Consider the following 12,821-nt stretch of genomic DNA (forward strand, 5'->3'; position numbering starts at 1 on the left):
TGGTGGCGGTGTGCTACGGTACGGGCTCCGCCCTTGGTGCCGGCGCCGGCGCCGTCGCTGGGTAGTCGGAGATGATGGTGGCTGGTGGTGGTTGTCTCGCGAAGGAAAAAACCTAGAAATTTTAAACCCTAAAATGCTAAAAAAAAGTTGTACGTACACATGTGAAACTCTCGCCGGAGATGGTCGCCGTCGTCGGAGGATCATGGTGGTGGTCGGAGATGATCATGGTGGTGGTGGTGGTATTCGGATATGGAAGGAAGAAGGAAGAAGGAAGAAGAAGAGGAAATACCTTGTACTTTTTGTACTTTTTCAAACCCTCGTACTAAAAATAACTTTCCTATATATATATATATATATATAGTTATAAATTAAGGGCTTGACTTACAAAGATGGGAAAGGCTCGAGATGTGACAAGGAAGGAAGGGCTCGAGATATGACAAGGAAAGAATGTCTCGAGATGCTTGCTCCAGTTATTATATATTGAGATCTAATATGCAGGGATGGAACGGTATTTAACCGAATGGGCCAGATTCATGGCCGGGCTAGATTTCTCAAATGCTCCGCTCGAGATACAAGAAGCAGATACATATATACACATTTATTTTCCTTGCTCGATATATATATATATATATATAGTCTCAAAATTGAGAGATCGACTTACAGAATGATATGCTCTATTAAAGAGAGGCTCGAGTTATGAAAGTCTTGCTCGAGTTACGAGATACACAAATCACAAAACAATATAATGTTCGAGTTGAGATGTCTGGCTTATATACATATTTAGTCTCAAAAGGCTCGATCTACAAAGCTTGATTTAAGGTGGAAATGTGGCCGAGATAAGTGATGCTCGAGATATGACAAAAGCTCGAGATACAACAATAATACCTCGAGATATAACAATTCAGTCTCCTAGTCATATAACCTAATGGGCCAGACTCCTTCATGGGCCATTTGACTTGTTTTAATCCTATATTGCTCGAGCTATATGTTTTTCGGATAATACTTGCTGCTCGAGTACTTGTTGCTCGAGTAATATTTGGCGATGCACGTAATACTAAATGGCCCAAGCCTTTTGGGCCTGGCGGGCTTATGTCAAATTACTTTTGCTCGAGGCATGAGATAAAAGAAGATACACATGACATAAATATAAATATTCATATTGGATAATTAATACATAGTCAAGCTACAGTCTTTACAAAGAAAAGGAAACTGGCAAGCATTAGAATCTTTGAAAGTATTTGTCACCTTTCCAACTATACTTCTATAAAAGCTCAATTCAATGCTTGTCAACGAACACATTCAATTCCCATTTAATTCAGTCAATCAATCATACTCAATCAATTCATGATCATATCATTCCACAAACACTGCTACTTTAAGTTCGTCAAGAACTTGTTAGGTTCGCACTGAATTATCAGGAGTTGTGGTGGTTGTGACCCTTAATCTCAATCGTCACTGAGCCAAGTAATTTAGGTTCAAACAAATAACAAGATTAGTTTACTTTCATTCATTTATATCAAACTACTAGCACCAATAATGAAATATTGTATAACACCAAATATGATATTTGGTGTAATGGCTACACTTGATATCATTTTTAAGTATATTTTATTAAACGCTCTAAGGCCCGGTGCCAATGGCTTCTTCGTGGGCTCTTCCTCAATGTCGTCGATGAGGAATCCATTGGCAGCGCTGGTTCGTGGGCTTCGTCAATGAAGCCCTGTCGATGAGTGGAAGGGGGAGGACGGAGGGAGAGGTGGTGAGTGTGGGGCCAAATGCATTTTTGTTTTGTTTTGTTTTTTTCTTTGGTTGGTAGTTAAGAAAGAGGTGAGGAAGAGGTAGGGTTGGTAGTGATTGAGAAAGAGTTGATTTAGGAGAAAGAAAAGCTGATGTGGCAGTGAGGAAAAGGAAGGAGGACTCAACCGCATAAATTCCATTTCTAGTTGCATCAATTCAAAAAGAAAAAAAAAAAAGAAAAAAAACCTTTGAGGCTAAGCCGATGATCGACCATCCGACTTGTGTATAAACTTGAATGTCGCACCATACATCGTTCGCGGTTTTATGTATACAATTAACCTATTGTAGACATTTCGCTTTTATGACATTCACCCCATATCCAAAAAATATATAGAGTTATTTTATATCTTTTTGACACAAATTAATCGGTTATTTTTATTTTATTAGTAGGGAACATAAGTGGACATACTTAAAACAACACGTACCATATATAGATATTTAGAAACACCCTTCACCTATAAATATCATACATTTCATTTCATTTGGAACGGGCCAAGCAAAAATATAAATAGAACCACATACTTTATATATCTCTTTTTAACACATTTCAATCCAATTGTATATGGCACACGCCTTTCTTGCAAGACAAGTCTCAGATTTGTGTGTCGGAAAGCAACCGCTGAGCTCATTACCCGCCACAGCATCCATTGCTGACACGGTCATTGCACTCAAAAGGTCGGGAAATATTGATATAAGTATATGGAACTGTAATCATTTAACGGATTTTAAAGATTCTGGTATTAATGACAATGTGGTATCGTGTTGGTGCGTTGGTAAGATATGTATGGTTGATGTGATTGCATTTATATGTAAAGATGAGAATGTGGCACGTCCTTTGGATGTCCTTGAACAAACTAGTGTTTTGGATCTTATTTCGGGTGAAGGAAAGATCAAGCATTTGGAATCGAATTCGAGGTGCATTTATTTTCCTTTCCTTTTCTCTTTCAATTTTATATGATATGATATTTTATTTGATGAATAGGTAATCGATCGAATACTTATCATAATGAAATGAACGAGTGATACAAACAATAGAAGCTATATTAAGAATGATACATACAATAACAAAATTTGTATATCTTCATACGATGATACATTTGTTAGGAACACTTTTTTGCGCTTTTCCGGCATTACAAATAATCCTGTTTTGTAAGTTATCGAGAACTAGCCCGTACATAGTTGTAAACTTGTAATAAGTGTTCGTCGTGTGATGTTAGATACTAACCGCACAGAAAACGTTTGGTAGCAATCGTTGTGTTCAATTCTTTGACCTTAGTCTTTTAAAAATATTGTTTTAATTAGCAATACATAAAGTATTTTTCCAATGAAATAATTAGGACTAGATCTAAATGACGTGAATTTTTTAATATTCATAGAATAATCAAAGATATTTCAACCATTCAAAATGTAGAAAAGTTTTGTTTCTTGATAAAATTACAAAAAGTCTTGCAAATTGCAATTGTCCCCATTAGAAGAATAAGTAACTTTGAATTTATGTGGTCTGCCAACAGCGAAGATTTTTATTGAAAAAACGAATATTATTCCTTGAAGATTCTATTGTCTTTTTGCTACATCTAAATGTCTTTTATTATTATTGTTATTATTATTTTTTTTTTATTTCTTGGTAATTTGGAGATATCTGGTAGTTAATAACTTAAAATACCATATAAATGCTCCATTTGGAATTAAACAATGTAAGTAATCGTCAACTCAGTTGCAAGTAGATCTGCTATTCAATCCTGTCATGGTTGAGCTTATTCTTGACATGCAATATGTTTGACAATATAGCATCACTATATAAGCAAAGTTTTATGATCGTTCAGATATCACTTACAATGTATTCGCATCAAGTATTATTATATGTAACCAACTTTTAAATATTGTTATTGTTTGTACTCGCAACGAAGAGTTCTTTGGTTCAAATAAATGCTCCTAGGAATGAAAACATCTGAATTAGAGTTGAGTATATGAAAAAGCATGTTCAAATTTGTCATTCAAAAAAAATAATCATATAATAAAAACCTTTTTTAAGTTAGATATATGGAATAGTTGTTAAACTAAACTAAATATATCTCAACACGCTTATTCAATTCATCCATATATAATGAACTAAAGTATTTATTTGAGTCTTTCTATTGTGAAGTACCTTTCCAATATATGTATAAAAGTTGTGGTTGTTTTCTTTTACCAGCTTGTTGGAGGCAATAGATTGCATACTTGAAGGGGCTCAAAACTTGGTAATACCAATTGAAACCACAAGATACAATCAAAGAAAAAGACAAGTGATAACCAAAACTTCTCCTTTGGGTACTACTACACTTCACAATGGCCAAGAATTTTGCTGGATAACTCGAGAAGATGTCATTCGCTTCATGCTAGATTCAATCAACGTATTCTCCCCGGTACCTACATTCACAATTGACTCACTCGACGTAATCAATACGGATACACTAACGATCTATTATGACGACCCTGCCTATTCTGCATTACCCTTGATTACTAACTCACATTTAAATCAAACGTCTATAGCAGTTGTTAACCAAGACAACACGTTAATAGGTGAAATTTCCCCTTTTTCCCTCTCCTGTTGCGATGAAACCATCATTGCCGCTGTTGCCACCCTGTCTGCCGGTGATCTCATGGCTTACCTTGACTACAGTGGGCCACCTGAGGATTTGGTCCACTTGGTTAAAATGAGGTTACAAGAAAGAAAGTTGTCAGCTATGTTGGATCTAATGGAGGACTATAACAGCGCTGCATCTTCTTTTTCTTCGTCTTCAAGTTCAGATGAGGAATTTGGATCTGGAAAGAATGGTGGCATTATGGGTCGGAGTAATCCTTGGAGGCGGTCAGAGGCAATTGTTTGCAACCCGTGGAACACTTTGATGGCTGTTATGGTTCAAATGATTGCGCATCGCGTTAGTTATGCCTGGGTTGTTAAAGAGGATTACGGTTTGATAGGGATTGTGACGTTTACAGATATTTTGAGGCGATTAAGGAGTAGCGTTGACTTTTTGAGTAAACACACAGAAGAGAATACCAATATGCAGTAACAAACGAGTTTGGTGATCTCGATCGTGTAAACTCGTACTATACTCTTGTGCAATTTTTTCCCTTCTTTTTGTTGTATTTTTAAAGGATTGGCACGAGACTTTCCGCCCAATTTGATACATGGAATAAAAACCAGGATATGGTTTACAAAACACGAGATTTAAGTGAGGTGTAAGAACAAGTATTCATCTCATTTCGATTATTCGATATACATCTTGTTTTTGATTTACATTAGTTGAGAAATGGTAATGGAATCAGACAAACCTGACAATTCTGAAATAAAAACTGAAATATGAGAAGTAATCTAAAATGATATGATCTGACTTGTTGCATAATTGATTGCTTGAAAAACGGATACGTTAACCGGGGAAGGCAAGTCTTTTTTGACTCAGAGTGCTTGAGTTGGTATTAATTTGAGAATATTAAACTAAAACGTTGTTTAGAACGTGGGTGAGTAAAAAGAGGCATGTTGATTGTGGTTTTGAACGAGATCGGACCAAATGTAGAACAATGCATGGAAAAATTCCACTCGCGAGGATGTTTAGCCTGGTCTAGGTTCATTTTTTAAGCGTTAACAGTCCTAACCACCATAGCACAACTTTATGCCAAATACATTCAGCACAAGAACAACTAATCAGTCTGTTAGCAACAACAATTTCTTAAGAGTAAGATTCTGCTGCCTTTTTACCCGGCTGATATGACAGTTGATTGTCGGTTGATTTGGACCAACCTAATTTTGTTACTCTTTTACCAATTTCATAAATATAAATAAATACATAATGTATTAAACCTGACTGAAATAGTCAATATTATTGCAGTAACTTTAACTATTCAATCAAACAAAGTAAAATGTTTTATACATTAGAATACAGTTAGAGATAGCTTTTGACCCATTTACCACTTCCACCCATTACAGATAAAAGATAACCCAAATTTACCTATTTGTAGGCTACATTAATCGAATTTGCAGCTTCAATAACAACCATTTTGGGGATGGTGAACCATAATATTTGCAGACCCAAACTCCTCTTTCCGGGATACAACTTGAAACCGGAGGGTTTCAACTTTCAACAATATCAATAGTTAATTAAATCCATTGTAGCAGTCAAAATTTCTATTAGGACTAATATTTGTGATGAATTGTATTATGTTATAGACTAGAGGGACTATTTGTGTAAGTTGATCCTTAGGTATTCAAGCCTCAAGCCCTCAAGGATTAGTGTTTTTATGAAGCCTTTTTACCTTTTACATCATTTTCTACCCTAATTACTCATACATTGCAGCCGTATTTCTTCCCATTTTCCTTTACATTTTATGCATTTCCTTTTGATCTTGATCTTATGTGATGTTTATGCTATTAGTTTTACTTATCAATTTCTCTCTAGCAGCCTCATTTGACCAAGTGGGTATTAATTTACATAATTTGACAAAAACTTATTTTCGTCTTGTGCTTTCAAAAAACATGTCAATGAATGCCAGGTTTCCTAGACAGTCTAGATGGCAACATGGACAAGTAAGATAATGGGTTGAATTAAATCAAACCACAGAAGGTAATCTAAACTATAAAAAATAAAACGATTTAAAAGTTTCATTCGTTATAAATACAATTTGGACAATTTTCAGTGCATTTTGTCTTGTTCAGTTGTTGAATTAGCCAAGTTTTTAACGTGTACCCACATGACCCGTTAGAGACTCGTGTTTGTTAAATGTCTTAATAAATAATCATGACTTAAACATAAATATTTAATTTATTAAATCATTAAAAGTGTTTGTTTTTTTTACTTAGTAAACAAAAAACAACTGTATCTGTAGTATTTCAGGCCCCTTTAATTTACTCTAAATCACTCGTATATTATGAAATATAACTTGCAGAGAAAAAGGAACTTGTTTTCCTAAATGAAAAAATCCATAAAAAGGTGCATATTTACCCAAAATTCCTAATAAGGGAACCTATTTAGATACAGATATGTTTACACTTGCGACTTAATTTGATAGGCTGTATTAAAGTTTGATACAATGAATGACCAAAAGCAATGCTCACAAAGAACAATTTGCAGCAGCCGAAGTAACAATAATATAATTTTAGAGAAAATGTCACAAATGATCCCTGTGGTTGTTAGTATTTGCATTTTGCACCATGTGCTTTTTTTTCCATTGCAAACAGTCCCTTGGTTTTTCATTCTTGTTGTCAGCGGTCCCTCACACTAACTTCTGTTAATTTTAGCCGTTAAATTTGTCGCGTGCATATCATGTGAGGGCATTTTGGTCCTTTTATTTTTAAAACACCCATTATCTCTTTACCCTCTCCTTTTTCAGATCTAAAATCAATATCTTTCATCATCATCTCTAACAAACTTATAGATATATTTCCAGATCTTCATATGAAATGATAATGAATAAAAACTTTATTCTTAAAACTCAAAGATCAGATATAAAAATCCAAATCTAATATACATAAATCCAATATCTTCATCTTCTTTATTTCTCAACATCTAATCTAACACACCCTATTTTAACTAACAGTTATCATATATAGTGTTCCATGAAACTAAATTTACTCAATTTTATTTTTATCTATATATGTGTGTGTGTGTGTGTATATATATATATGAATGAACTATCTCCAATCCAGACACAAAAATGTAAAAACCCATTAATCAAAACCCATTTGTTTTCCTTGTAAAAATCCCTTGTACCATTTTGATTATATCAATCAAAAACCCAACAAAGCTTATTCAATGAATCTACACAAGCAAATTTCGCTTGATTGATATATGTTATCTAAATAAAGAATTTCATCAGAAGACTAGTTACATTACACACAAAATACATCCCAAACAACTAAACCTATATACATATCTAAATCTCTGTCTATATATACATATCTATTCGGTGATTCATTCGTTACACATCTAAGGAACTAAGAGATTGTTGTTGATCGAGGAAAAACAAGGAAAAAATCTGGAAAGAAATCGAAACCCAAAAACTCTAAAACATGTCACCTTCACCTTGGATATTTGATTGGAAGTTGGTTAGTACTGTGGATCTAACCGAAAAAGCTCATAGTCTTCGTCGCGGCTATATAAAGTTCGTTGACGTGAATCAAGTGGTTCCGGTTACCATGGATGTTATTTGGAACAAATCTTGGCTTTTCCATAAAGGTAAGAATGATGGATACTAACTTGAAAGTGTTGGTTAAATTTTGGTGATTGGTATGAGATACAATACAATTTTAATTGGGTCCTCTTCTATGCTTTTGGATGGATAGGAATCTTCATTTTTAACAGGTGTGATGGCTCGTTGATTGTGTAGATGTAATGTAATACATATATATAGGTCATAGATGCATAAGATATATATTTAATCATTAATTAAAAAATTGCTTTATCACAAATAGTCCCTGTGATTAGGAAATGGACTAAAATGCCCTCACGTGATATGCACGTGTTAAATGTAACAGCTAAAATTAACAGAAGTTAGTCTGAGGGACCGCTGACAACGAGAATGAAAAATCAAAGGACTGTTTGCAACGAAAAAAAAGCACAGAGAGCAAAATGCGAATACCAACAACCACAGGCACCATTTGTGACATTTTCTCGCCTTTTTAACTTTCTCTCTAGTCAGTAGTTTTTATTTTTTATTTTTCCATTGCAAGATGACTGGAAACTGTAACAGGCTTTTCCTTTGTAACTGAATGTATACATTTTCATGGGACTAGAAAGAGAATACCATGATCGTCGGATAAAGAGTCCACCCTTCAATATTCGATGTACGTGAATAGTTCTATTAGAAGCATTGTATCATCTTTGTAGCTTTAATATAGGTTCGAAAATTAGTTAGTAATGTCCAGTTGCAAAAACTCAAAACCAACATAAGTTTATATATGCAACTTAGGATATCCTAAATGATATAGTTGTAATGCGTAGACTTACACTTTACGCCTTAATTTACAATACACACATGGGTGCTGATTACTGAAATCACACGCAATTCCTCTTTACAGGCTTTATTTGATCCTGAATGCTACTTTTGATGTACTATTGTACTTAACTATTTTTAGATTTATGTTAGGGGAATCCCAAGTAGTTTAAGATTGATAACGTACTGTTGAATAATCATTGGGATGCTTTGATTTGCAGTTCCTTTACACTGTCACGGGAAATGTTCGAGTTCTGAAAAAACAAATATACTCATTAGAATAGCCGGATTCCATTCTGGAGATTTCCATAAACAACACCATTGGAAGAAATGTGTTATTGAATCCCCTCAACACACCCATATTGTCACTTCTAAGCCTGCGTGAGATGCCGTGACCTATAAAATGCGATTTGGGGGTATTGGCTGAGGTGCAGTGAACTATATGAGTATACTCATGGATTTTTCAGCAATGTGACAGAAGTTTTGAAAGAGGGAATTGTTGAGGTGTAAAGTTGCCTTTTATATATTATTTGCGGATACCCCTGAGATTTGTTTTAATATGTGGCATGATATTTTGTCACCAGTATCTTTCTTATGTGGTACTTTTGGAAAAAATTTCCTTGAAATTTTGATGATGAGCATATGCTAAACTTGACTACTCCTTATTTCTATTCAGGTTCAAGGTGATCATATCCATTTTTGATGAGATTTTTTGCATTTGAGCTGGACAGATATGGCTATCAGGCTCATTTATACATAAAACTACCAAGTTTTACAAAGAAATCTGATGAATGTGCTAACTTTTTTCTCAGGATAGGTTCTCACGGTCTCATATGCCAAATATGAGGTATGTTAGGTTAACTTAATTATTTAGATAGTACCTTAGTTGTAAGATGTGGTAAAACTGGTCTAGCAGCCATCCGGTTCGGAAAACTCTGTACTTTTGGTACAAGAGGCTGCATTTGCTCTATAACACTCTTTTTTGTCTTTAAGTTAATTAATCCTTTAATTTTTTTAATACTACTCGTGACCCCATATTGCCTTTGGGCAGCGCAAACAAAGATCCATCAATAGAAAGACGAGATAGTTTTGGTAAAATGCTTATTTGGTTTATGGTCATCCGTAGTTATTTTTCCTATCCATTTTGTGATATTGTATTTATGCAATTATTTCTACTCCGTTATGGCAATAACTTTTGTTTTTTTACTGAATTACTTTTGTGTTCATTGGTAAATTTCTACATATTATTTGTGAATGTAGTGGCGTGCAAGTGGTGGATACCAGGCTGCCAATAATACAGGTTCAACTAAAGCTTGAGGCTATTCGACAACTCTTGGAACGGGGTTGTGAGAAAAAAAATGAGGTCCTCCCGTTTAACGCTATGTAACATATTTCTTATTGATGTTTCAAGTGACCTTCACTATATTACTACCACTTAACTAAACAGGTGGTTGCGTTGAGAAACAGATTAAAATCATCAATGTCCGAATTGGTTCAACTTTACCTACATGAGTGACAAATGCCGAAAGGGCGTCTCTCGCCTAAACGGAAACTTTTGGTGTGGCGCATGTGAAACCCCCCGAGGTTTGTTGAGCTGTCATTAAATGAATAAAGTGTGTACATTAATATATCATCAACGACATTTAGGCTAACAGAGTATTCCTTCATTTTGCGTAAACTTTATTCCCCATCAAATATTTTACCCCAAGTCTAAGTGAAAGTTCATATATGACCAGCAGTTATAAGCTCCAGAAGAAATAAAAACATGGCTAGACACATATACCTCTTAAATTTAGGCGTTGATTGTGCTTCTGTCGTATGTTGTCGTGCCTCTCCTAAGCAAAAGGCCTTGATATCCTCCTTTAACTCACTAATAAATTATACATAAGTAATTAATCTATTAAATTTGATGACAGACCTTTGTATGTGTTGGGTAGTTTAGTTTGAGCAACCAACACCTTTGTAACCAGCAGCCGCCAGGACGATTGTGTTGACTTAATTGATGATGTGCAAGATGAAGCCAGGGAGGCGCCCCGTTCTTCCAAAAAATGAAGGTATACAAGGCACCCTGTCCTACAAACCACCCGTATGCTAACTGCTTAATACGTAATGCATGTCTTGCATATTCAATGATGTCAACAGGTCCACTGTTGATTCCGGGTCCGAGACAGAAGAAGTGCTTGAGCCAGCAGCTTGAATGAACTACACAGAGTCAAGGAGTGAGGGCTGAAGTATGGAGTTGTATAACATGTTATGAGCTGTCCTTATATGTTTACATTTTCCTTGAACCAGACATTTATATTTCAGTTTTCTTCAAATAATTAGCAAGTTATGTTTTGCCATGTATGGCATCAAACCACTTTTTGTTATGTTTTTGCTGGATTCTATTTTCTATTATTACCGAAATTTGTGGTTGCCCTTTATAGCATACCAATCTTCATTTGGGTTTTGTTGCTATACTTTTCCCGGGCTTCCATTCTAATATATATGGCTTTGTTACAAATATTCGTTATTCCTGGTTCAGTTTCTGCATGCCCATCTAAATATATGGTGCTACTACCTTTGTTTCTGCCCTTATGGTACTCAAGAAGTTGATTTGTTCTTGGACAAAGAGACAAAGATATGAGCCAACTGCTGTAAACAAAAGGTCATGATTAGTAGACGTATCTCATTGTACGAGACTTGCATAGAATATTTATAGCCGCCTGCAATATCTTTATCTGGTATAAATATGATTATCATATAGTATAGTTTATGCTACATGAATTGGGACAAGGGCAATAAGGAAGGCAAACAGTGTAAGCGAGTTCATTTTATATTCTGATAAATACAGGAACAAATAACTGTTATTTAAGGAGATTAGCTTATGAACAAACTCAAACATTAATTCATTCCTGTCATAAGTTAAATACTACCTTTTCGAATCCTTATACATACCTTCATCTCCATTCAGTTTTTAACGGCCTAAATGAATTGAAACATTGATATTAAAGACAATAACCAAAACCAAACTTTGGTCCTTTAAAGTAGACGTGGTCCATCCAAATTAAGAAGAGTATAGCTCATGAAACCAAACAAAATTAGCCCACCTTTATAATCAATTATGGTCCATAACTGGAAAAAACACTCACTCACTTGATAATCTATCTGCAAATATGGTCCACAAATGAAGAAGCCCTACTTGGCCCAGTACTGTGCTTTCTTGCGAACATTTAACAACTGCTTCTTAACACTCATGGTAACTGCTGCACGACCATCATACATGTACATTCAACGATAAAAACTTCAAAGTCAAACAACCATACAGACGTACAAATCAAACCCGTTATGCGATGCACGGGTATTCACTCTAGTTAAGTTAAAGAAAATGTTATTGTTATAAATTAGAAACAACCTCTCAAGTTATAAATGAAAACCAACGTGCAATCCGCAATAAATGAAGGTATCTGGTTCAACTTATAGGTATTATGTTAAATAATTGTTTGCTCACTTATTATTGATCTTTTATTTAATATTCATCAATTGAATTCTGAAAACATATATGAACTAAACCAAAATAGAAGATTTAAATAGATGGTAAGTTAATAATTGTCTCACTTTGACTATTAAAAATCGATAAAAGCTTTAACTAGTTGAAAACGAAGACGACTGTATCTTCATGGGAGATTGGTCTCATGAAAATGTTAAGAACTTGGCAAGGATAATTCGGAGTTTTCATATATGCTCTGGTTTGAAGATCAATATGGCGAAGTCACAACTTTTTGGGGTCGGGGTGGGTGAAGCTGAGATTAAATTAAAGGATGGCTGAGGTGGTGTTTTGCAAAATGGGTTCTTTTCCATTTATGCACCTGGGTATTAAAATTGGAGCAAACATGAATAGGATATCGAATTGGGATTTTTTGTTTGAAATTTTCAAAAAAAGATTATCACAGTGGAAAGCTTCTTGTTTATCCATTGGAGGGAGAGTCACGTTGATAAAGGCGGTCCTTGAAAGTCTCCCGACTTATTATCTTTCCCTTTTTAAAGCTCCGGTCAAGGTAATAGATGAATTGGAG

General features: G+C 34.8%; 2 protein-coding genes and 1 long non-coding RNA gene across 3 annotated transcripts; all 3 read left to right on the top strand.

The window, feature by feature from the left end:
- The first annotated feature begins 2,298 nt into the window (after positions 1 to 2,298).
- LOC122596648 (CBS domain-containing protein CBSX5-like) lies at positions 2,299 to 5,082 on the top strand. Its single transcript, XM_043769261.1, has 2 exons — positions 2,299 to 2,712; positions 3,989 to 5,082. The coding sequence occupies exons 1-2, from the start codon at positions 2,360 to 2,362 to the stop codon at positions 4,848 to 4,850; spliced, it is 1,215 nt and encodes a 404-aa protein (XP_043625196.1). The 5' UTR covers positions 2,299 to 2,359; the 3' UTR covers positions 4,851 to 5,082.
- Positions 5,083 to 7,824: 2,742 nt separating this feature from the next.
- LOC122594879 lies at positions 7,825 to 9,303 on the top strand. The gene is made up of 2 exons (XM_043767181.1): positions 7,825 to 8,009; positions 8,988 to 9,303. The coding sequence occupies exons 1-2, from the start codon at positions 7,844 to 7,846 to the stop codon at positions 9,149 to 9,151; spliced, it is 330 nt and encodes a 109-aa protein (XP_043623116.1). The 5' UTR covers positions 7,825 to 7,843; the 3' UTR covers positions 9,152 to 9,303.
- A 732-nt stretch (positions 9,304 to 10,035) lies between these two features.
- On the top strand, positions 10,036 to 11,240 carry LOC122594860. The gene is made up of 4 exons (XR_006323127.1): positions 10,036 to 10,129; positions 10,214 to 10,350; positions 10,683 to 10,820; positions 10,909 to 11,240. It is a non-coding gene; the product is annotated as an uncharacterized LOC122594860 (long non-coding RNA).
- The last annotated feature ends 1,581 nt before the right edge of the window (positions 11,241 to 12,821 follow it).

This window comes from Erigeron canadensis, chromosome 4, assembly GCF_010389155.1.
Source record: "Erigeron canadensis isolate Cc75 chromosome 4, C_canadensis_v1, whole genome shotgun sequence".
Classification (NCBI taxonomy): domain Eukaryota; kingdom Viridiplantae; phylum Streptophyta; class Magnoliopsida; order Asterales; family Asteraceae; genus Erigeron; species Erigeron canadensis.

Excerpts from the sequence above, each read along its gene's own strand:
- LOC122594879 (XM_043767181.1), top strand. The coding sequence starts at position 7,844 with ATGTCACCTTCACCTTGGATATTTGATTGGAAGTTGGTTAGTACTGTG. Across the intron at positions 8,010-8,987 it reads ATCTTGGCTTTTCCATAAAG|TTCCTTTACACTGTCACGGG; the intron begins GTAAGAATGATG and ends TTTGATTTGCAG.
- LOC122596648 (XM_043769261.1), top strand. The coding sequence starts at position 2,360 with ATGGCACACGCCTTTCTTGCAAGACAAGTCTCAGATTTGTGTGTCGGA. Across the intron at positions 2,713-3,988 it reads CATTTGGAATCGAATTCGAG|CTTGTTGGAGGCAATAGATT; the intron begins GTGCATTTATTT and ends TTCTTTTACCAG.